Source organism: Agelaius phoeniceus, chromosome Z (genome assembly GCF_051311805.1).
Source record: "Agelaius phoeniceus isolate bAgePho1 chromosome Z, bAgePho1.hap1, whole genome shotgun sequence".
Lineage (NCBI taxonomy): Eukaryota > Metazoa > Chordata > Aves > Passeriformes > Icteridae > Agelaius > Agelaius phoeniceus.
In genome coordinates this window covers 54,337,887-54,363,163 of record NC_135303.1, presented here as the reverse complement: position 1 = coordinate 54,363,163, position 25,277 = coordinate 54,337,887, and the positions used below count along the sequence as shown (strand labels likewise).

At 33.2% G+C, this 25,277-nt stretch overlaps 1 protein-coding gene across 2 annotated transcripts in view; it reads right to left on the bottom strand.

The window, feature by feature from the left end:
* The window catches only part of CNTNAP4 (contactin associated protein family member 4), a 202,627-nt gene that overhangs the window by 26,829 nt on the left and 150,521 nt on the right, over positions 1-25,277 (bottom strand). For both annotated transcript variants that reach the window (XM_077171392.1, XM_054652497.2), the window contains exons 11-16: positions 21,475-21,581; positions 19,150-19,269; positions 16,214-16,411; positions 12,919-13,075; positions 9,638-9,765; positions 553-723 (exon numbers count right to left, since the gene is read on the bottom strand). In XM_077171392.1, the coding sequence (XP_077027507.1) occupies positions 553-723; positions 9,638-9,765; positions 12,919-13,075; positions 16,214-16,411; positions 19,150-19,269; positions 21,475-21,581 (881 nt within the window). The remainder of the gene's footprint in view (positions 1-552; positions 724-9,637; positions 9,766-12,918; positions 13,076-16,213; positions 16,412-19,149; positions 19,270-21,474; positions 21,582-25,277) is intronic.

Below are 25,277 nucleotides of genomic sequence, written 5' to 3'. Positions count from 1 at the left end.
TATGTTGGTCACCTTATGTCAGATTTAGTGGGATATTTAATTCTCTGTTATGCCACAAAAATTTATTGCTGCTTTTAAGTCTAACAGTTTGTGTCTGCACAAATAAAATGAAAAAAAATTGAAGAAAAAAAAACAGAAAGAAAAAAGATGAAAATGTGTGACTTAAGATACTGTGGCACAAGAGGTCTGAGTCACACACGGCGATTGAGAGAGTCTTCCAGCAGCCACATATAATGCCTGGTCTTAAAATTGGGGGGAAGAGAATTTGATGGTAGAGATGCACTGAACGCAAGAAGTAGAAACAGTCTTAGCAGTCAGGGGCTGATTGCTGTGCTCTTAGATTAAGAAATCCCCGGGGCAGAAAATTTCTTCAAATGGATACTTGTTTAGTCTCAGCACTGTAATTTTTTCCAATAATGATAAAGATTTGGTAATAGCAGTAGAAGTAAAAAAGGTAGAGAACAGTTTTTAAATACTCCTCCTTTAAATTAAATTAAATCAAATTTTTATAATAACAACAACAACAACAAAACCATCAGTCATGTTACTTACACTGCAACTCTATCCTTATGAAGTCTTGAATTCCCAGGTTCTCTAAAAACACTCCTGAGGATGCAGTAGTTTTAAAGAAAAATGAGACATCTGCACTGAATTCTCCATGGAAGGTGGGGAAATGCAGGTAGGATGACTCTGTGTTGAAGGAAGCTGAATTCCAAAATGTTCCTGGTTAAGAGAATGAAAAGATGATATATACAGTGTTATCTAACATTTCTAGTGTAAGTTTTATAACTGATAAACAAAAGAAAATTCCCAGGTCTAAGAATGGGTTGCAGTGTTCAGAGAGTCTCACATCCACAGAAGCTTCCCTATTAGCTCATAACACAAAAAGGTATGCATTATTGGGAATGTAGAATAACGTTTCACCAAGAATAAGGTGCTTAGCTCAGGCAACAAAAAAACAATTATTAGGAAACAAAATTAATTTCATCTCAGCTGGGAAGTCCGGTTATGGCCTGATGTATCCTTTCATGAAGTAAGCAAACATAGCAGCTATGAATATACCTATATATACCTACTATACCTACATTAAAGTAGTATGGCTGAGGGAGCTGTTTAGCCTGGAGAAAAGGAGGCTCATGGGGACCTTGTTCTCTGCAACCGCCTGAAAGGAGGGTGTAGTGAGGCAGAGCCCATTGTCTTCTCCCAGGTTACAAGTGACAGGATGAGAGGAAATGGACTCAAGTTTAGATTAAATATGACAAATATTCTTTTCACTGAAAGGGTTGTAAAGCATTGTAACAGACTTCCCAGAGTGGAGTCACAATGCATGAAAATGTTTGAAAAACTTGTGGATATGGCACTTGAGGTCGTGGTTCAGTGGTGAACATGGAGGTGGTGCAACGCTGACAGCTAAGACCTTTTATTTTAAAGGTCTCTTCTAACCTTTACAACTCTAGGATTAGTTAGTACAAGCAATAACTATGAGACTTATTAAATATATATTTTACATAACAAGGAAAAGAGACTTGTTATTGTTGTAGTCCAGTGAAATTTACCAGATATCTCAAAGAATGCAGGACAAATATCCTTGCAATTACTGTAGAAGAAATCAAGGAAGTAAATTGGAAAATTTAATAAATTAGCATAGATATTTTCCTGGTTTTATTTATTTTTTAGTAAGCATCCAATCATTATTTGCAAGGTTTTTAAAAAGCTGATGTAAAATCTCTAATACCACCTTCTTCTAATAAGGACAAAATCTTCATTTATGGCGTTCAACTAGAAGTACCCAGTTAAAATCTTCACCGATATATCAGTATTTCTTTATTAAGCTATATTGCTTTTTAAACAAAATGAGACATGTAATATTTTCTTATCTAATTGATCAAGCCTATTGAATATTCTCTTGATAATGCTGTGATCTCACTCTTATAGTTATGTAGAACTGTAATTCTTGCTCCAGCCATGTTCTGCTTTTAGGATGAGAAGGGGGAATCAAAAAAAAAGATTTGAAAATTTCTTTCTTCCCTGCAAAATCAAACTTTATTATGCAGTGTATATGGAGGCCTAGTCCACGGCCAATGAAGTAAAATTAAAGTCCATTCCCTCATTCCAGCAGAGTTTTTACCATTTTTGGAAGAGTTTGGAACCCAAACCTAGAAAGCCCTAGAAAAGCAGCATGGCAGGCTTTTCACACATATTCTGGCAATTGCTCATTATGACTTTTGACACCCGGGAGTACTGCCAGCTATCACAAGTTAAAGCAGCCATCGGGATAACATTTACATGGTAAGGCAGCTGTGAACAGATGGCTCGGGCTGGGAGGGGAACATGTAGCTTTGCACCTCGCTCTGCTGTGCTGCCTTATGGGCTTCTTGAAGTTGCCAACCTGTGAAAAGTGCCACCAGACAAAAGCAGCAGCCTTACATATTGGCATCAATTTTAAGCCCATGTTCCTCAACTGTGTCAGGTCATGGCTCCCACAGAGCAAACTTCACAACTGTTGTGACTAACAGCTGTGTATCACAGCTATTTAAAAATAATGGGCTGGCTGTTACCAGTAATTCAAACACAATAGGAAGTTTAATACTGTAATTTATACAAAATTGGTACAACATTGTCAGCAATTAGAAAAGAGGCAATAGGGGCAGTAACAGTCCAGTAAAGTAATGATACAATTAGTTTCAACGAAGCATTTGAATGATATTTGTAAATCAAAATGGAGTCCTTGGGGGAGGGCAGGGATAGGAAGTTTTATTTTTTCTCTCTTAATTTAGTGCCTTTTCTTGTCTAACCATTCTTTTTCTTAGCTCTGAAAACTGTGTAATTTATGAATGTAAAGATGCTCTATCAATCAAGCAGCCTAAATACAGGCTTAGGAAAAGTATATTACAAAGTATCTTATATTGTTGTAAATCAGGGTGGGAAAAGAATTTCTTAACTTTATGGGAGACTGTGAACATCTGGCTCACAGTCTCCCATTTAGTTTTCTGGAATTGCCAAACACCATTTTGTTGGAAAATCAATACTATTTAGCATTTTATCTAATCTGTAAGACTGCAGTCTTCCTATGAGTAAAAAGAAGGAAAATCCTAATATAAATTATACAGGAAGTTGGTTTTTTTTTTGAAAAATATACATATGTTTTTGGCATGTATCAACTAGCCTTACCAACTTGAAACTGTAAAACAAAAAAAAGGGAAAATAATAACAAGACAGATAAATTAGCCTTCTCAAAACAATTGTGCAATTGCAATTCATAGAGCTCTTCAAGTTCCTACTCAAAACTGAAATCTGTTCATCATTTGTGTCAATTCCTTGTCATATCTCTAATGGCTGCATCTTCATTCTGCCAGCAGGGACACAGAGTGTTGAAGCAAAGAAAATAAAGATCTTATGTTGCCAAACAGTATATTTTGTACTTTGTTTTTTTTTATTTTTTAAATGTAAGTTCCACAGATAAAAGTCCAGAAGGGAAAACTGTGATAATCTAGTTCAATGTCTGATATAACACAGGCGATATAAATTCCCTGAATCAGTAATCAGAGTCTTGTCTGAAAAGGAGAGCTAAGTCTAGGAAAAATATTCAATTGATTGCATTAAAAATGTCAATTTATGGAAAATTTGCAAATGCTTTTACTGTCAGTTTGTGCATATGTATGTATTCACATACAATGTAGCTTCAAATCCCAAACATTAAATAATTTCCTGATTTTATTTCCTGCTTTCAAGAACATTATTTGAAATTTCTTCCTCTGAAACTCTTTTTAAGTTTAACACATTACCTCAGATTATACTCAAATTCAGCAAAGGGATTTAACTGCTGTCACTAAAAAATGAACCTCAACTTCTTTAATGCTATCCTTTAACCTTACATTCTCTTCATATATGTAAAAGTGTAATCACAGACTTGTATTAAACCTCTTGATTATGCAGGAAGCTGCAAAGAGGACCAAAACAATGTTGATTAGACTGAGGTTAGGACAAATATGAATTAATAATAGTTGATATAAAGCTAAATAAGGGGGAAGAGTTGAACACACGGTTTACAAATACTTCTGCTATTGAAAGTAAAAGACATGTCCTGATTTCTCAGGGTACTGAAGAGAGATGAAACAGGCTTTTTTTGATAAATTAGAAATTTACTGTGCTGCTATAATGAAGGTATTGCAAGTGGTTGATACAATTAGTCTCTGTTACATCCAAAGCTCACAATATTTCTTTTTTTATTTAAATGTCAAACAGAGAACTCACATTGAATGGATTATCTGCTTGCATTTACATGCTTGCACTGTCACTCTGCAGTTGAATTTACTTTCTTTTTATTCAGCCAAGTAAACAAGATCCCATCAAATACCTTATTAAAGTTTATTGGTGTCCTCACCAGTATTACCCTTATCTTCATTAATGTAAATTCCTGCTGAATGGTATATAATCTTTACAATGTATTATATTATCTATAAATATGCATTTATATTATTTTTTATTAAGATCTAAATCAACAATTTTATTTTTGGCCCAAGAATTAGTCTTATGCTGACAGATTATAATCACCCATTTAATATACATAATTTTGGCACATTAGCTATATTTCAGTATTTTGGATTTATTTTTATGTCCTAACACTTACTGGATATTCATAGTCATAAATGAGAATATGTCTACTCAGCCCTTGTAATGAAAAGAACAAGAACAAAAACCACCCAACATAGAAGGGTGGGTATTTTTAATCTACTCCCACTAACTGACGCTATTGGAATTTATTCAACATCTAGCTTTTACTTCAATAATGACAAAAAAATGAAGATAACTTTCTTTTTTCATGAAGACCATAGAATTTCTGTCTGTTAATGTACCAAAAACTTTGTTCATTCTCATATGCTTCAAAATCTTTCCTGTTGCTCTGCTCAGTTGATATATGTTAGTGTTAATCTTAACTTTCACTATAGTTAGATATATTTTTCAATCTGATACCTGCAGTCATATCATACAATTTATTAAACATATTGTACAGCAGAAAAGGGATTATAGAAATGAATCAGTAACAAATCAGTACTTCATTTTGAAGGTGAACAGAAAAGTGTGAGTGCTACCTTGGCATCTTATAGTAAGGTAACTTTAAAAAAATGCTGAAAAAAATCAATAACATCTGAATGTAATTTTAAAAAAAAACTTCTATAAAATAAACTATATTGTATTTATTTTACTTTTGGATTTTGGGTTTTTTTTCTAATGGAAGGTTACCCTTTCCTGCCTTGCTCTGACCAATATGGTTTGATTTTCTTATAAGTAACATACTTCGTTGAAGAGATCAATCCTTAAAGCCTAAAATAAAGAAGCCAAGTACAGAAATGGAATGTTAAATAAAAAAAAAGAAAACATTAATTTTCATAACAATAAAAAAAGTGAAAAAAAAAATGCAACAATAAAGAGCCACCTTCTGCTGAACTGCGTTTGATACATGACTTTTCGGAAGCACCCAAATTAGTAAATCTAACTTGGAAACTTAGTCAGTGGAGTGCATGGTTTATCGCAATTCAATTCAACTAATTATTCATGGTTCTACTTTATTTTGCTGTAGGCATTAACATTTTCTTTTCCTCTCAAGTAACTGTCCCACAAGGAATAGATTATTGATGGAATAAGAATTTATGATCTTTTAGATTCAAGTAATTTAATGAAGTACTGAAGGTATTATAAATACCAGTAAACCTTCTCCTCCATGTTTCTACATGGTATGCTAGTCAGTTATCCTAAAAAACTAATGTCTGTCAGATAGAACAGAAACCTATTTAATAAAAGATATCCCCTGTGAAATACAATTGTATAATTTAATTCTGGAGAGTGACAGAAGTAAAAATAGCAATGATCTCTTTGAAGAGTATTCAAATGACACTGTGAGTCCAGGAATATCTATTCTCCCTTGTTTAACAGCACTTCTGAAAAATGGGTATTTTCCACTTGACCTTTTTCTGCATTCTTCATCTACCCAAAGGTAAACGTCATTAAATGTACATTTAATTACACCCTCATGGGTGTCAGCAAATTCAGGTTAGGAAAAAAGTCTTAACACCAGTCTTCCTTCCTTCTGCAGCTTCAAATTGATGCTAGAAGCAGTGGCCTGGCAAGAAAGTTTAAACTTCATCAATTCTGTCTGGCGTGAAAATTAATATGCAGAACTCAGAAATTACTGCAAGTCATAGCTATTTACATTAACTGTAAAACTGAATATCAAAGAAAATGTTCATTATAAAATCCACTGCTGATACACAATGAGTAAAAGAAAATCTACTATGTCCTGTACTCAGTATTTATTATAACACATATTATATATGAGGAATTATATTAATATATTTCAATATAGTCTACATATTTTATATATATATATATGCACATATATATATTTATGTATTGTATATACATATAAATATATATATATGTGTAATTTCCTGTGTAGGATAGATCACAGAGTCAATTACATTGCAAAAGACTCCTGAGAATATAGAGTCCAACTGTTGACTGGTCACCACCTTGCCAACTAGACCATGGCACTGAGTGCCCCGTCAAGTCTTCCCTTAAACACCTCCAGGGATGATGACTCCATAGCCTCCTTGAGCAACCCACTCCAATGCTTAATAACCCTTTCTATGAAAAAATTCCCCTGATGTACAACCTGAACATCTCCTGGTGCAGCTTGATACCGTGTTCTCTTCACCTGCCACTGGCTGCCAGGGAGAAAGAGGCCAATCCCCACCTGGCTACACCCTCCTTTCAGGTGGCTGCAGGGAGTGATAAGGTCTCTCCTGAGCCTCCTTTTCTCTAGGCTAAACATCCCCAGCTTCCTCATCCTTTCCTCATGGGACTTACCCTCTACGCCCTTCATCAGCCTTACTGCTCTTCTCTGGACTTCATTATATATCATGCTATAAAATATTTATACGGCAATTTCCTAATATAGGTGATACATCATATATTATACATCATAAAAATATTAAATATATATACAACATGCCAAAATTATATAGTAACTTGTTTTGAGATATTTTATTATATACACTCATAGAATTTGTGGGTTTTTTAACACTTTGGGTTTATATCAAAATCCATGACACAATTATTTTCCTTCAGAAATTGTTTTGTTTTCTCAAATTTTAGTTCTTATCTCCTTAAATACATGTCTTCTCATACTGTCTTTATGATGTAAATGGCTGAGAAAAATTACATTATTGAACAATCCAAATCAATGTTCTTATTCCAAGCTTTTTGCTGTATTATGACCATGAACTGTTATATTCTGAAATCTTTTCACTGAGCTTGTTTCAGTTCAAAATTGCTTCTTTTTGAAGCCAAATGCTATAAAGTTGTATGACATTACAAGAATATTTCTCTGACATTCAGACTGAATTCTTGTGCTTGTTGTCATGATGTTTTAGAATTCTCTATCACAGCTTGTCTAGAAATACTGTGATCATTCATCATCACTGTAAAATATTGCAGCAATTCAATCACCCAGACTAAGAAAACATCAAATGAAGACAGGGAGGTCAATGGGTGCCAAAACTGTCTGTATGTTTTAGAGATTACTCCAAGGAAGCTAGTTGACTTCCATGTTTTAAGATCTGTCACGTCTGAGGTCAGGTTATGTAATTAATAATATTTGGGAACTTGGTGAGTAGTGGAATTCAAATTCTTCCCCCTGGTAATTAGAACTACACAAGCTGTATGTGTTTCTGTTTCATTGCTGTCTTTGTCACTGGCTTCATTGTCTGTGGCCACAGTGGAGGTCTGCTGCATCACAGGCTGAGTGAGCGTGGCCAGCCAACTGAGGGAGGTGGTAACCCCACTCTATTTGACATTTGTAAGAGAACACCTGCATTGGCCTTCCAATTTCCTTTCCTCTAGCAAAGGAAAACATTAATAAACAGCAGCAAGCATTGTGGAGGCCACCGGAATGTTCAGGTGTGGAGCACTTGTCCTGCCCTTCAGGCAGGAGGAGCTGGGCTGCTTCAGCCACAGGAAGGAAAAGGTTTCCTGGGGAACCTGATAGCAGATTCCAAAACCTAAGGGGAAATCATCAAAGAGACTGATACACGGTCTTTGCACTGGTGTAAGGGGTGAATATCAAAGACAGTGGTTATGGTGAAAGCACAGAGTTTCAGGCTTAATAAAAGCAAAAAGAAATTCTCACTGAGGACATCCAAAGAATGGTAGAAGCTGCCCAGAGAAGCAGTGCAGGCTCCATCCTTGGGTGCTTCAAACACCAGCTTGACAAAGCACTGAGAGACCAGTGATCTCAACTCATGGCTAATCCTGCTATAAGCAGGAGACCTCTGTAGGTCCTATCACTCTGAATTAATACCATAATACTATATCATAGTATTATGGTATGTAGGACAAATGATCAGTTCACAATCAGATGTCAGACAAGCAAATTGAAAGAACCCAATGGGATTTTTAAGTCTTATGAATTTTCATAAGAAAATTAGAATGCAGTGCTGAAACACACATCTGTTAACAAATCTTCCAGGCATGATTACTCTGACAAGACAGAGATGACACAAAAATAAATACATACTAATTCATATGTTTTTATCAATGTGCTTTACTGAGGGTGCTTAAAAGTATAAAGCAGTACATTACTGGTATTTCCCTTATTCATATAAACTGAAGAAATTTGAAAACCAAACATGACATCATATGATGAAGGAGAAAAATCACATAAAGAACAAAAATATTTCTAAATACTGTATCTATTATATTTAAATATAATAATTATTATAGATAACAGGTAAGTTCATGAAAACTCATAAGGTAATGTGATTTAAGAAAATTAACCTGAATATTGTAATAACTTACTCAACTGTATATCAAATATGGCCCATCCAACTCTTCAGCTGAGTTCTTTGGGTTTTTAATAGCATTTCTTCTCCTAATTCCTAATTTTTGATTACAAACAGCAGCAGACATAAAATTTTGTGTAATACATTACTATTGAACATAAGCCAAACATGTTTTCTTTTCCATTGAGTAGGGAAATTATTAAAAACAGAAGTATCATCACAAATTTTCAATAAGGTGTCATTTTGCACAAACATATTCTTCTGGTTATTACATATATGTATTTAGAATGTAAGTCTAGTATTATTTTTAAATTTCCAAAATTTAAATTCTTACACATACTGGAAAATTTGCATGTAGATATTGCATACACTGAATTATTCTCCTACAGTATCGTTTTCCTAGATGCATAAAAATTCAGAGGAGATAACATGTGCAATGTTTTGTGATGGATGCATACATAGCTAGTGAATGTATGTCCCCAAGACATGGTAACCATCTACCAATTCCCCCTCATGTAACAATTTATTCATAATTTAATTCTAGTTGGGTAAACCAAAATATCTGTTTAAAAACTATTATAACACTTTTTGTTCTCACTATTGACGTGTATAGTGAAAAATAAATTTTTATAACTTCAATGGTTTGCACTGGATGGTGGCGGGTTTTTTTCTAATTCCATAAAGAACTGCATGAGATTTTTAGAGAATTCTATCTTATGTTTGTAACAAATAACATTTCAAAGGTATTGCAGAACAAATGCATCACTGTTTAGCAAAACTCTTTATTAGTTACTTACTATCACCACGACAAAGCAAAGGCCCCAGTTTGTAAGCAGCTTCCGAGTTTGGTCTGTCAGTATCTGTGATCACAATCTCAGTTACTGGTAGGTGGTCCTTGTAGGAGAGGAAGCCAGTATCATTTGTCCTGAAAAGATAAAATGAAAGCCACAGCTCTCCTAAAATATTTCCAATAAATATTTCATTATCATTGACACCCTCCCGAGAAAAAGGAAAGAAACTTAAAAAAACTGAAAAAGGCTGCCTAAATATGTATGTGTGTATAATGTGTTTCTTCATGTGTGATACAAAAAACTGTATATAGAAACATAGAGTTGACATTGGGCTCATTTGACAGGACCAAAAGAATTTCATTGGAAGTAGGTAGTCTTATGGTTGTGACCATAAAACAAATGTGAGAAAAGTCCTCTTGAATAAATGGGCACCTCACTAGCTGCCTAAGACAATGAATTTGCTCAAGTCAAATTTGAAAATGAGTTTTATGTTGCTGAGGACATACTGTATCTGTAATTTACTCCATCATCAATCTGGAATATTTAATGGCTTAATATAACTTTCAAGTAAGTCTAACTTTTTTTTTTTCCAACCTTGACAAAAGTTAAAAAAAAATCAAATAGAAAAGTATAAAGTCATGCTGACTACAGGAAAAACAGTATATGCTACAAATATGAAACTTGCAGAAAAGAAAATATGCAACTTTGCACTCTGAACACACATCTAGTACTTGTAATATTAGACCTAGTTTTTAAAATCTTTGTTGACTTAGTGCCGGAAATGAATTTTTAAATTTCATAAGCATCAGTTTTGGCCCTAAAATTCCTTTCCCTAAATCCATGGAAATGCTCAGTTACTCAGGTCTAGTCTGGAAAATTCAATCTGTCCATTCAGTCCATTCATGGTTGAATCTCCCCTTTAAGGGCAAAGCAAATAGTTCAGAATAAACAGCAGAAACTCCTCATGCTGAATAAAATTATTGACTTTCTCCTCCCCTCCCCTCTTCCTTTCCTATCATCATCATCATCATCATCATCATCATCATCATCATCATCAACATCATCATCATCATCATCATCCTTCTTCTGCATACAATTTCTGTTTATCTGTTTTGGAGCACAGTGCAAACAAATGGACATTTTTTTAGCAAACTATTGTGCTTAACTGAGGAATGCAAAACATGGGGTTTTTTAAATGTTAATTTTTCATGAAGTGAGATATTGCAGGTTTCTAATTTAGAACTAAAAGAAAATCCCTCAAAACATCAGAAGTGTTTCCTCCAGTAAAATGATGCTGTAAACAAAAGGAAACTGAATATAAATTAACTTCTGTGGAGAGGATTTCCAATTTTTAAATTTTTAGGACCAGATTTAAAAAAAAAAAAAAAATTCTGTTCTTGAGTTCTACAGGCTTAAAGCTTTTGATTAGACAAATAAGGAGTTGAGAGTTAAATCTATGTCCAACGCATGAAATAGGTTGATTTCACTATAAAACAGACTGTCAAAACCTATGTTTCAAAACCATGGTGTTCTCTGTGCTTAAAATGTATCTCAAACAAGCAGAGCTTCTGCCTACTTTTTCCACCAGTGAACAGTATCTAGTCAACTGATCCAAAACAGTTATCTCCAGGAAACCAAATACAACATTAATCACAAGTACCAAAATTAGTGTACATATAACCCCTGTAACACTGGAGTCACTGGGAAGAATCTCTACTTATAAGTGTCAAAAATGGATACAAACAGAAATACAAACCCAGAGTCATTGTACTTTCAATTTAATACACTCATAAACATCTAAGCAACTTACTGGAAGTGGACATGCATGTGAAGACATGCACATAAGCCTCACATCTATTGTATTTACAAATATATTGCCATTAAAAATTGATGTATATATGTGAGCATGGATTGAATGCATGACAAAACTGAGCAATAATATTTTACATGTCTGAGAAATGGTACTAATTTTTTTCTCAAAATGCATTCACCTTTATAATAACATTATAATAACACCTTAATTTTGTGTTAGAAATTATAACCTTAATAACACCTTATTTTTGTGTTAGAAATTAATATTATTTTTATTTTCATACAGCATAATAATAGGGAAATTCTTAGTGATATATGTGTTTCTTTAATCTCTTTTTTGGAATAAATGTCACAGATATCACCCTGTGAATTTTACTGCAATAGGAAATTCTTTTCTCCAGAAATCTTTGAAGCTTGTGAAGAATTGTTCTTTGATTAACTCTTTCTTGTACTTTCCTTTCTGTGTCTGTTGAATTCCCTGCTCATATTGAGGGAACAAGCATTTTCCAACCCAACTTAGTAGTTGCTCCTTTAAAGGAAGGGTGGACCTTCAGAAGAAAAAAATTATGTATTGCTTGATTTTGCATACATCAAGTTGTTTCTAAGTTCCTAATCTTCTTTACATTTTCCCACTTTCAAAAAAAAATAGATGTTGATGCATTTTTTAAAATGCATATATTAATGTATTCACTGAACTTTATTTATTTAAGTAAATGAACTTCATAATTTTAAGACCATAAAAGTTTCTTTAACAGAAGAGCTTTCATTTGAAAAGTCCCTCCACATTATCAAATCCTGTGCTGCATTGGAGCTATTGTTGAGAAAGTTGTATCTGATCCTACTAAAGGAAAAGTAAGGTTCAGATCTGACATAGTAACAAGAACTCATTTATTATATTATTTATTTGAAAGTTATTGTAAATGACACCAGAGAATTTTAGGCACAAACAGAAGATGTACATCCTAGAAATCCATTTATTCTCTTTGAGTAGGACTCCATATGACTGCTTTGCTTCATTGATAGCAAGAGTTATTAATTTTCTTTGTCTATGTTGTAGATGAAAAAGATAAAGGATGTAAAAAGTCTAAACCTTAAAGTGTAATTATAAATTATGCTAAGAACTAACTTTTTTAACAGAATGTTTTAAGTTAATTATGTTCAGTAATCTAAAACTAACTTAAGTTATGCTAAAGAACTATTGTCTTAATTTATTACATGCAATAATACTAAAGACTAGAAAATATCTGTAAAATTAAATCTTACCCAAAATTTACAGTGAAAGAATTAGCAATAATACTTAATATGTATAGCAATAACTTTGTGAAAAATTATGTTCTATAGCAAAGAATCAGATGACACTATGGCAACTTAGATTTCCAACTGCCTTGGTATTATAAATGTGCTAAGGCCTGTATATTTTCTTTATTTACTTTTAACAAAAAAAATATTGTGAATAATGAACAGTAAAAAGTCACCATTCATCCCTGTCCGCATCACAGTTGCAGTAATGCTGGGAATCAATGCAGCTTCCCTCCAGTCCACAAGCACATTTTTGTACAGCAGGCAAGGAACCTCCCCAGTAAGTATGAGTTTCATTGGTTCTTCCAATCCACCAGCTCAGTGGCATTCCATCTAAAAAGGTTAGAGAAAATCAATGCCCAGTCTTGTCTCCTACTTCTATCAGCTTTCTCATCCAAATAGTTTTCCAAAAGTTTAAGAAGACAAAAAAACCTGCTCAAATCCAACACCTTTAAATGACCAGGAAAAAATAAATTTCCACCTTTACTTGATAAGTAATTTTTCATTTTAATACTTCATTATCACATACTAAGTGATTGTCACAGATTTTTGCTTGCATTAGTAGAAAAGGGAACTCACAGTACCTAGTTCAGCCAGCCGTGATATTAGAATAATTTATCTTAGGCAGTCAATTTATATAATTCATTTTAAAATGGTCCATGAAAGCGGAGACATAATCATCCTAAAAATCAGGATAGTTTATATTCCCCAGTAAAGATCAATTTCAGATGTTGGAACCACCAGAAATAGAATAAGGGAAGTCACAGAAAAGGCCTCATCCCGCTACCAAGAGTACTACAGAGCACTACTACCAATATCTGTGATAAGCTTTGAGTAGCTGAGTAGTGGTGTTAATCAGAAACGCCCAAAGACAGCTGTTTGGTCATGGACAGCAGATTCAGAATTTAGATACTCAGAGACAACAAAAATCATGTTAATGGAGATCCCATAAGTAAATTGGTATATCTGACGAGGAGAAGCGAAGTTGCCCAGGACTATCACATCTCTCGGTGGTGCATCAAGTCAGCATTGTTTGTAGTAAAATGATTAAACTTATTTTCTTTAATGAAAGTACTTTAATGAAAGTACAGTACTGCAGAATAAGCTTAAAGATATTGCCAAGCAAGTATAGCAACAGAAGAAATATCTGCAGAACACGATAGCTAAATGATATGAAGCAAAAAGATAAACCATCTCAAATGAGATGGAAGAAGGGTGATGCATGCATGAAAGTCAAGGCATGAGAAGCGATCAAGTACTGTTAAACTACAGAATTTCTTATAGATGCTTTTTTTTTTTTTGCTTCTGCTGGAGCTCCATTTTTAGCACCCAGCCCCCATGAAGAAGCTGGAATTTATTCTAGTCTCAACTTTGCTTACAAGCACCACTGCTTATTAAACCTCACTGTTAGATAAGACCTCTGTTACACTGACAATCTTTCAGATCGTGAACATATTGACTGCATTCATTACCACACAACTGTCAGCCCAGCAGGCCAAAAAACAGTATGAGCAGTTTTTCGAAAAGTCAAGCTTGCATAATGGCATCAATGTCCAATATCAGTGTTTGCGTTTGCAAACCATCACAGGAGGAAGAAAACCCAGAGACCGTGTATAAATAATTTATCAGACAACACTTTAAAAAGGTTCTAGCAACTAAGATTGTAAAAAGCAGAATATTTCTGCTGCTTTAACAGCATGCCTTAGTTTTATACTGTAGTCATGAATTAGCATTCCCAACATTTCACTAGGGACATTGAGGTATGTTTAAAAGCTGGTCTCAGTTATTTGTTCATACAGCAGAGTGAGGAGAGAGTATTTACTGAAATGCTGCAAGTTCATACTGATTAGCACAGATTTTTTTTACTGCCTTGGCAGAAAGTACTGCCTGGGCAAAATAAAGCCATTAATTAAAGTGGTCAGAGATTTCTTCATAATGATCACATAAATGTATTAAGCAATGGCTTCTTTAATGAGATCATTTGCAAATGCTATCCAGGTTGATTGAATACAATGCACTCCTAAAATACAGTCAGTTTAAAATTACTAGGTGGATTGTATGCTCCAAAAAATATATTATGTAACCATCATCAAATTTTCTATTTCTCAGGCATACCTAGTGAAGATTGTAAACAGTAGAAATGAGAGTGATTAAACTCTGCTTAAAAAAAGAATTATTTTAGAAAATTCTTAGAGGTCTCATATCAGTCTCTTTCACATCTATTTATTCTTAGCATTCGCAACTAAACTTTAAATTACTTACCACATCTGATTGCACACTTCTAAAACATTTATTTTAACACATTTATGTGCATATTATAAACATGCAGCTATATGCAATATAAACAGCAGAACAATATAGATAGTGAATTATTTTAGCACATTTACATGCAGTCTCCCTGGACAAGAAAAAAAAAAAAGTCTTTAAACTTTCTGCTTGAGGCAAACCAGGCTTTTGAACATCTAAACATAGCTTTAATTTGGAGCCCACAGCAAAAAGAAGGTTCATCAGGACACCTTAAGCAGCAGGTTCACTTTTTTTGCTGTGGAGGTGTTTTCAAACAGATATTCTTCCAAAAGCAAACACCAGCCTAAGAAGTCCAGAGATACCCATGCCATAATTAGTGAGAAATAATGTATAAGGAAAGAGCTTAGACCTAGAACCAGAGAGGGTTTCACGCAGAGGCATTCTCTCTGCTTAGTAGGAAAGAATGTCAACTAATAAATTTTTAACATTTTAAGAGTTTCTGGTGCACAAGCCAAAAAATTTCACGAAGTTTTTCAAAAGAAAGTAAACAATGAAGATTTTACCTCCACATTATTTGGAGCACTTAGATGTTCAGAGCAAGGTCTTTTAACACCAGCTCTGTGTCAATAAAGTTAAAATTTAAATAGACTACATAACTTCGCTTTTATTTTAAGTAGATAAGATCTTCCGTTATTTCTTAAGGCAATTATAATTTTGTCAATAATCCACATTTTAACTACTGAGCTTTCTAAGAATGTTTATACTGGATAGTGGAAATTCAATGTTATTGATGCGTTTTGTCAAATACCCACAATATGCACATTAAGTGCACACATTAGCTTCTGCTGGTATCTACACACTAATTTATGCTCTTTTAAGAAAATATTTCCTCAGTAATAATTTAATTCCTTATTTAAAATTAAAAATTCTTGGAAGACTAAACAAGAGGGGATCTTAATAACAATCTCTGTTAATTTAAAAGTCTTATGAGAGAAATTAACTTGTGAATTTAATTCTCTGAAAGAAAATCATTATAAATCGACATTTGCATTTTCCTGGTTCAAATATCTCTTGGCAATTTACAGAAATCTGAGAACTCCATATTTGAAGTAGTTCAAACTCCATAGTAGCAAAAAGCCATAGTCTTGTTAGAAATAAATAACTTTAGTAGCTAGCAAAATAAAAGCATGATGCAACATAATTAGGTTTGTCTGCTTTACTTACCTGACTTATCTAAAAGCCTTGACTTTTTGCAGTAGTAAGCAAGCTCCTGTTCACAGTGATCTGCAAGGTTTATTGTAGCCTGAAGCTGGTCTAGGCTGGCAGAATACTTGAAAAACACAGTGTGTGGGTTCTCTCGATTAGCACTTTTAACTCTGGTTAGGTTGGTGCTGTTATGCTGTATAATTGTCCACGTTGCATCTTTCACAACACATGTAAAAAGTAATAAAGAATCAGAACATTGTGCAAGTTAGTAAGGCAAAGAGCATGCATGACGAAATCTGCCAAACTTCAGGATAACTTCTTTGATCACAGAAAGCCCTTTGGAGCGCATGAAACAGACATAAATCATTGAGCAAAAATGAAAACAATTATTCATCATTTCTATTCATAGGTAGGTCACTCTGCCATGACTGTAACAGATATTCAGCTAGTTAGGATTATTCAATAAGGAAAGAATATGTGATGACCCCCAAATATTTGTATCAGAAATAAAATATTGTTTACTTGGTAAATTGCAATGAAAGATTAGAAGAAAAAAACACTTTCCCTAAGCTTAAATACTGCATAAAATAACACTAACTCTATCCTAGAATCTACCTACATTAAATGCATCCTTATAGCTTAAATTAATTTATTCAGTAGGAGAAAATGGCCTACAGGCCTTTTCTTTAATACATAGAAGGAGAAGTTTCTTGCATATACTGTGTTTACTGTAAAACTAAGATTACATGAAGGTGAATTATTACTGCCACCTAAAATTAAATATAGTAATCATGGTGAAGGCTCATATCATTCTTCTGTTTTGTATTTTTGCCAAGATCCTTCACCTGTGAATAGGTTAAAAATGAGCTTATTCTGTTTCAACTCCCACTTTCAAAACCCGTAACTCTCACTCTCCTGACCAAAACCCCTTTCAAGGTAGGGGTGAGAAGGCTTCAGTTAAAGCCCATCTGGGACAGTCAAGTTTAGATTCATGGTCACTGTATTCTTGCATATTTATGGCCAGCTAATTAAAAAAAAAAAGAGAGAATTTTTTTTTTTCCTAAATTTTAGTATTGACATAGTATTTCAGACATTCTAATAATAGTATTCTAACTACTAGAACTGTATTTTATATCGTCAGGTGCCTATAGGCCACACAGGGCAGATCATATAAAATTATCCATGAAGAGGAAAGAATGATGGTTACTTAGAGATAAGTAATAGTCAGGAAATCTAAACAAAATATTCTGCATCTAATCATAAAATTTTATTAAGGATGTAATTAGACTGTCAAAAACCAGATAGCTAGAAAAACAAATTTAAATTTTGGTTCCTTTGTGTGTTTTGGGTACTGTTTTCTATGTTTGTGGGTTTTTTTGGTAGACAGATACACATACAGACACAAATACATCTAAACATTACACTGAACATAAAAATGAAGACAAGGATTTTGGATATTCAACTCATTGTCACACTCACAAAATTACACAAAAAAGAAAAACAGCTAACAGCAAAGTTTGTAGCATTTTAATTGACAGTGTGGACTGTAGGCTTTTGATTCTGAAACTGACCTCCAAGAATAAATTCAGGAGATGGCACCTCCCTCCCAGCTGCCTGAAAATAGAGCCCCATGAATGTCAAAGACAAGGCAGTGCAGTAAGAAATGTGGGCATCTGCCTTTCCTGCCACTGGTGGGAAAAGGGAATACCAGTCATGAGGAAACTGGGAACAAAACAAATATAGAGGATTCGTCCTGTCAGAATGCATCTTGAGATGAAGAACTGATCAATGATGTTTGCTTAATGTGGTGAATAAGGAGTGACTGAGGAAAACAGGAACAGCTGTTCATGGACACACAAGAATAAATCAGACACTACACTGTACCTTGGAGAGTTATACCCACTTAGAAAAATTGTCATCTTTCTGCCATGATTCCTTGGTCTCTTTTAGTCTCACAGGACACTAGAATATTTCTTTTTAAGAGCCTTGCCAATCTGAAACATGCCTACTGTGAGCAAGCATAGTTTGCTGTAGAAGTCGAAGTCAGGAGCTGGCACCATGAGACTAGGTAAAGTGCTCAAGTCAACATCAAAATCTTACTATAAGGGTTCTAAGTCAAGTTCTCAACACTTAGGGCATATCTAGCCCTAGCCAGTTCAAATCTAGCTTATTCTTCTATTCTTTTAAACAGTTAAAACTGTGTAAAAATATTTTTTTTAATTTTAATTTTAAATTTTTTTTTTTTTCAAACAAAACAATAAAATGTTCCAGTCATTTTGGCTGGAAAGCGTTTCAAATAAAAGGAGCTAAGTAAACAGTAAAGGAGATAGCCATAAATCCAGCAATAATAAATTCCAAACAGCCATTTAAATTTAAGCTTTGTTGAAAGGACCTTTACCAATATACCATATACCATACAGAGATAACATTAACTGCTTTGTTAAAAAGCAGACCAACTGTTGCATTTGTATTCTCCAAAAGATCACCTTGCAGTTTGAAAGATGAAGTTTAATATCAACATTCCTCCCAACAAAGGCCAGATCTAAGTTAAAATTTTTCAGAAGGCTATCAGGGAAAGTCAGAAAATTTCTCATAAACATAACTTATTTCTCATTTTCCTAAGTATCCTCAAGAGGCTGCAACTTCAGTGAAAACAAAGCTGCTCCCCAAAAATGAACTAGTATGACATTGCCTCCATATGGAACACATGCCCCATTTATGCAAAGCATAACAGGAATGCTGTGTTAGCTTCACAGCCTGAATTCTGTTATAATTCTAATTTTTATACCTAATTATTTGCCCAATATCCTGAGCTAAAGAGCCGCCTTCATTTTGTTGTTCATGTTTACATTAAATTCACAAACTGTAGAGACTTCTCACTTGATAAGTTGTGTTTCAATATAATGAGCATGCATACAGCCACAGCTGTAAGTTAAGGAAGTTTATCACCTCACCTGTCATATTGCAGTACACAAGAAATGGTCCCAGGGGGCCACTTCCATCTGAATCAATATTGTAAAAGCCTGAAGTGTTCCCTCTGTGCTTATAGGCTTCACATGATTGCTCATAGATGGCTGTAAAAGAACATATTCCATCACAAACGTAATGGCATGATTTTACATTTTATTCAAGAAATTTAAAAAAAAAAGTGCATGACCCTTGACATTGGGAAAAGAAGTTGAGTGTGTGCTGTTCTGCTAAAGAATGAAGAAAAATTCATGCAATCAAAACTATGCCTTCATTAGAAAATTTTAAGCATATTTTATTTATCATGGAGATTACATGGTGCATTTTTAAGCATTTTATTCTGTATTTCCAGCTCAAAACCTCTGGGAAAAAAACACGAAATATGGGTGAGTAAATGGTTGAAAAAATTCTGAAAAATGCTAGAATGCCAAGGGTATTACTTAGACTCTGGTAATCTGATTTTGAGGAAAACCCCATTAACTACCTCAACCAAATCAGATTTTTGTTGCTGTTGTTGCAACATAAAGCAGAAGGTAAGCATTTTTTGGTTTTCACACTTCTTAAGTTTCTTCCCACTGTAAATGGAAAAGCAAGTGACTTGTCAGAGATTTCAGTAAAAGAACTAAATTAGCAAAGACAAAATGACAGCTCCTTGGTTCCCTGTCATGTATACTTTGTATCAGTCAAGACCTAAAAAAAAAAAAAACCTGTGATACCTCTTCTATATGAAATATCTGAGAAGAAAAAGATATATGAGTCCACCTCTATAACTGGATCTCAGAAAACATGATGATAATGTCACAGCTGGACACATTAATCTAAATTCTCCTTTACCTATTATATTTCTTTTGAGCAGTCATAATGTTTTTATCTTTCATTTCAAAATTAAACTGCACTCTACCAGTTATCAAAACTTTTAAAAATTCCGCCAAAAAGAATGAGCCGTTAGATTAATAATGAAAAGTACTTATGAGTGCTATACTTTTTTTTAATAAGCTAAGTTTTAAAGAGTGTTATCTTTCTATTTTTTTGCCTGATGGTTACTGACATTATATGGCAACAACTATAAAAAGAGACAAACCATTCGTTTTACTTACTCTATGAAATATTCATAATAAACAATTTTTGCAATTTTTAAACCCAATTTTATGGTTCCTTATAATAAATACTTTTAGCTAAATTTAGAAATGACAAAAGTTCAGTTATTCATTATTATTTTAGACAATAAAAAAATTGGTGACTCATATTATTACATTTCTCATTAAGTCCTAACCATCAGGAAACTCTAGCCTCCCTCTGTCCTCATAGAAATTAACAGATGATTCAATTTGTGACTTTTCAAATTGCAATGAATCAAATCAGTTCATCTTCACTCTGGCCTCATCAGGTTTTAATTGGGTACAACATGGTATTCAAAAGCTACTATTGGCATATTTCCTATTTTACATAGTTTTTCTTAATATTGTTAGTTATGACTGTTGTTGACTTTGTACAAGCAAGATTTTAAATAGGCAGTATGCTAAAATCAGTGATTTCTCAAAAAGTACCATTTAGGTAGACATACATTCTTTTTGTACAAGCTGCCAAAAAAGGATTGTAACGATTTTATATAGACAATATGTAAGTATAGAATTATTTATCTGAGATAAGGGCAATCTTTGTATTAAAAAAAAAAAAAAACAACCACTAAACGTCTATGGATTTTTACTTATTATAGGCATGCAATGAAGCCAGCATACTTATTTTATCTTCTTCCCAGAACATGCAAAAAGCAGTACCAAAGTAAAGCATCTCTTGTGAAATTACCTAAGTCACATTCACTTAATCTTTCAAAATGTGTTTATTTTATTTTCTTCTAATCTACTTCCTGATCTAGAAGACTATACAAACATGTGTTTGAGGTTTAGCACAGGATTACTTTGGACATGCATGTAGTCCCAGTGGCTCAGAAATAGTAAATATTAGTTATTATGATGAATACAGATGAATTTGCTGTATTTCTAAATGATACATTGATTCAGAAAGTGGAGTTATATGGATGAGAGAGGATATTGATATCTTATATAAAATACAAAAAAATGTAAAAGAAAAACACTTAAACTTTCAATCAATTTTTTGTTACATATTTTGAGTTCCCGAGGCCTTTCCTCAAACCAACTTATGAGTATTTTTATAACTGAGAATATTTTATGAAGGGTAAGTTCAAATGTTTTTTCCTTTGGCTTGCTTTGTCTTTTTGGTTTGTTTTGTGGTGAAGAAATGAAATCAGAAATAAAAGCATAATCAGAAATCAGAAAACACCTTATACTTACGATAGTGACAAGTTGCTCCCTTGTAACCAGTATTGGCACAGTTACAGTGGAAACTGTTCCAGGACTGTGAGCACTCACCACCATGTTCACAGTAATTAGGCAAACACCTAAAACAAAAAACAGTGTGCATTTTCACTATTTTTTCTCTTCACTTACTATTGTACTTAGCAAGAAAGGCAAAATCCTGGAAAAGTATAGTGTGAAGGAAGTCATCCAAGGTCATTGGTAAGGATGCCAATGTAAGTAAAAGATTATTAAGATAATTTCTTCCCTGGTATTCCTTTTGCTTATAAAAATATCTTAATTATGTAACAAGCTTATGAGAACAGAAATAAGGTATAAGATAGAGAATTGTTGTTAGTGTTCAACTGGTCACAATTCAATGCAGACTAATAAAGGTTCATGTGTTGATAATTCAATGGCAAGTTTTACAATGACTGGGATTTCTTCAACAGCATGTGTCATAAACAAAGCAACATTACAGCAGATTTCCTTCTGTTTCACCTAACAAATTAATCTTATCACAGCACCTGACATCTATTTCTTATGCCAAAATCCTGTTCACTTTCTATCCTAGAAAGAGTTCAGTATGTTGGTTCCAACCTAACTAACTACTTGTAAAGCCATTTCCACTCTGGTAATATGACTAAGATCCTGAAGAGTTTTGATTACTTTCTTCTAAGTATACAATGGTTGACTGAAAAAATAATTTACCTGTAACTTCTTAGTGTTTAAGACTGCAGCACTATACTAAAGTATAAAATAATTGTGACATGAAAAAAAAAGAAATCTTTTTTTATAAATGCAGCTGAAAATACATTGAAATAGATTGGCACACTTCAACTGATTATTAACTAGCTTTTCACCTTAGAAATTGGTTAACTTTCTAACTGCACTGAGTTTATGTGCATGATACAGTTCAGAAAGTGTAAAATGACTTTACTGTTAACATTAGCCACAGGAAAAAAAAAATGGACAAAAACAACATGCCCACTAACATTCACAGGATCTTAAAATACCTTTTAATTCATCCAAGAAACGTTATAAGAATATTAAATTAGGATTGCAGAAAGTCCAGCATTTCACACATCTGCCCTATGAATAATTCAGGGTCTTTGCACATTCACTGCTCATGGCACTCAAAGAACTTTATCTTTCTTTCATGTTTATAAACAAGGATAAGTGGTTTTCACAGAAGGGAATTAAAAAAGAAGTAGCAGGTGAAGTATAGGTAAAGTAAGTAAACTGATAGATGTCATCTTTTCAAGGAAATCTGTGACATTTTTGGCAGGGAAACAGCTAATCTTGTATCTATTCTTTCACTCAAAAAATGTATTCCTAAGACTAGTCAACAGATGATATATGTCTCACTGAATTATATTTTGGAGCCTAAAGATAAAATTTAGGCATCAGGCTTACAATTATTTTGATTTTAATACTTTGTTTGACAGAATTATATAAATATGCATACTAATGTTTCTTAGGTAAATGCTCTATTTCTCTTTCTAATCATCAGTTATTATAAATACAAATCTCTAGCAAAACTGCCATTCAAGACCTTCAGTGCATTCACTGACAGCTGGTCTGCTTTTATTTCAGTCACATTTTGTGTCTTATGCCTTTTTGATAAAGACATTATCTAAAAATTGTGTTTTATATGGTCTTTACTTGTATTGACTCCCTGTCCCTACTAATTAATCTTCCTAATATTTTTCACAAGATGAAAAGCTTCGAAGAAATTGATGATGCTTGAACCAACCTTAATGAAATGCAAACAAGTTAGAAGTATAATTTAAATCTTTTAACATTAAATTTAAATCTTTTAACATTAAGTTTTTTCCTCTGCTTCAGAAAGTATAATAGAAAGTAGCCACTTGCTACATCAAAGTAAATGTAAATTACATTATATGCTGCGACCCTACCCCAAAGCAAGATTTAGAACACGACTTTCTTTGAACAAGGCAATTTTCTAAAAAAATTCTCGTATTTGAAACAGTATTTCTAATACTTAATCTATAAAAAATAATTTTTATGTCTGCTAAAACCAGAAAAGCAACAGCTAAGTAAACATTTACTGCATATTTCTTGATAATATGCTTTTAAGTGTATGGCTTCTGAAAATTATATAATATTTTAAACCAAGGCAGCAGCCTATTAATTACTATAAACTAATATTGAGAGGAGAATACTGATCCAGAATATGAATATAGTTGCGAAAAAGAAAGGGAAAGATAAAAACTTTGTATGTCAGTTTTCAACTAGATGCATTTTTTTATACTATTTCTTTATCCTGGTTCTAAATTATGGCTAAAATATCCTTTTAAAAAAGTAAATAACTGCTGCATTTTTAATGCCTATTATTTCTTCATTTTTCAGCTTATTCAAACAAAAAAGTTAAAAAAAAATTATTTCAGAACTGTGCAGTGATCATAATTTTTATTTTTGGCTTTTTCTTTTTAAAGATATAAACCTATTCAATCCTTTTTTTGTATGCTGCTGGTAGGACAAAAAGGCAAGAGCTCCTGGTAGGAAATTGTATGTTTCTGTGTAGGGCTCAATATAATTAGGACAGATGCATCTGGTACTCTCTCCTCAGAGACTAAATATGCTAACATTGTAAGGTATTTAAATGACACTGTGTCCTTTAAAGTGATTTTGTGAATGGTTTATAGCTAATTAGGAGTTATTAAACCAATATATATTGATAAAGGAGCTGAGAGAAAAGATATTAAGGAGAAATATATGAAGAGAATTGTTTGCACACAAAAGAGATATATGAGCAATAGAACAATATAAGGATGTCATGTAATGAAATGGCTAAATGAGGGATCATGGAAAGACTGATGACTGCAAACAATCATAACAATTTAAGAGTAGGATAAGGAATGAGAGAGTTTATCAAACTGAGAAAACTGAAAATAGGAAAATGGTACGGCATTTGTTTGTATAAAACGAATAAAAAAGTTAATAATTTATATTCAGAAAAATTAATTATTAACTAAACATCTCTCTATGAAGACTGTAAATCTCATAAGAAACACTCTTCATATACTATTTGTGTATATGTGAAGTAAAGAATGGATTAAATAAAATTGTTTTCAGTTTATTTACTATTGCATGTAAATCCAGTTTGCTATGCAAAGAGCAAATATTATTTGTTTTCATGCACTTCAAATATGTAAAACTAACACAAAAGGACTACATTTAGGTGTCAGTCACTTCTATTACAAAAAGCTGTCAATAACTCTGGAATTTGGGCCATGCTTCATGATTTGGAACTGAAGATGTAAAGACTCGCATAAAGACTCCAAGACAAAGAAGGGATTTATTTGCGCTCACGTTTAGGGAGATATTTACTGCTGGGAACACAAAATGCTCATTAGCTTAGGGCATTCAAAGACATTTATAAATCATGGTAGGAAGAAAGCATTTTTTCTCAAGCAATATGGTGCACAGGATCATACAAGCTGCCTATTAAATATTGTTTAAAACATGTAAGCAGTTTTAATTTTGCCAAATATATGTGCTTTATCACCTGGGATTTATAGTGAGATGTAGAATTAATTTGATAAAGAGAGACATGAAATTTGTTCCAAACTATGAGCAGCAGATATTGAATTAAATGAGACTGTGCAAAGCAACAGGAAAGAAATAGTCCCAGAAGCAAGACAGCACAAGATCAGACAGGATTTTTAAAAGCAGTCTATTTTGAAAAAAAAATACAATGAGGGTAATGAAATATAAGAATGAGTAGATTAAACTTCTATTTTGATAAATTAGGAAGACATATGCTTAGCATGATG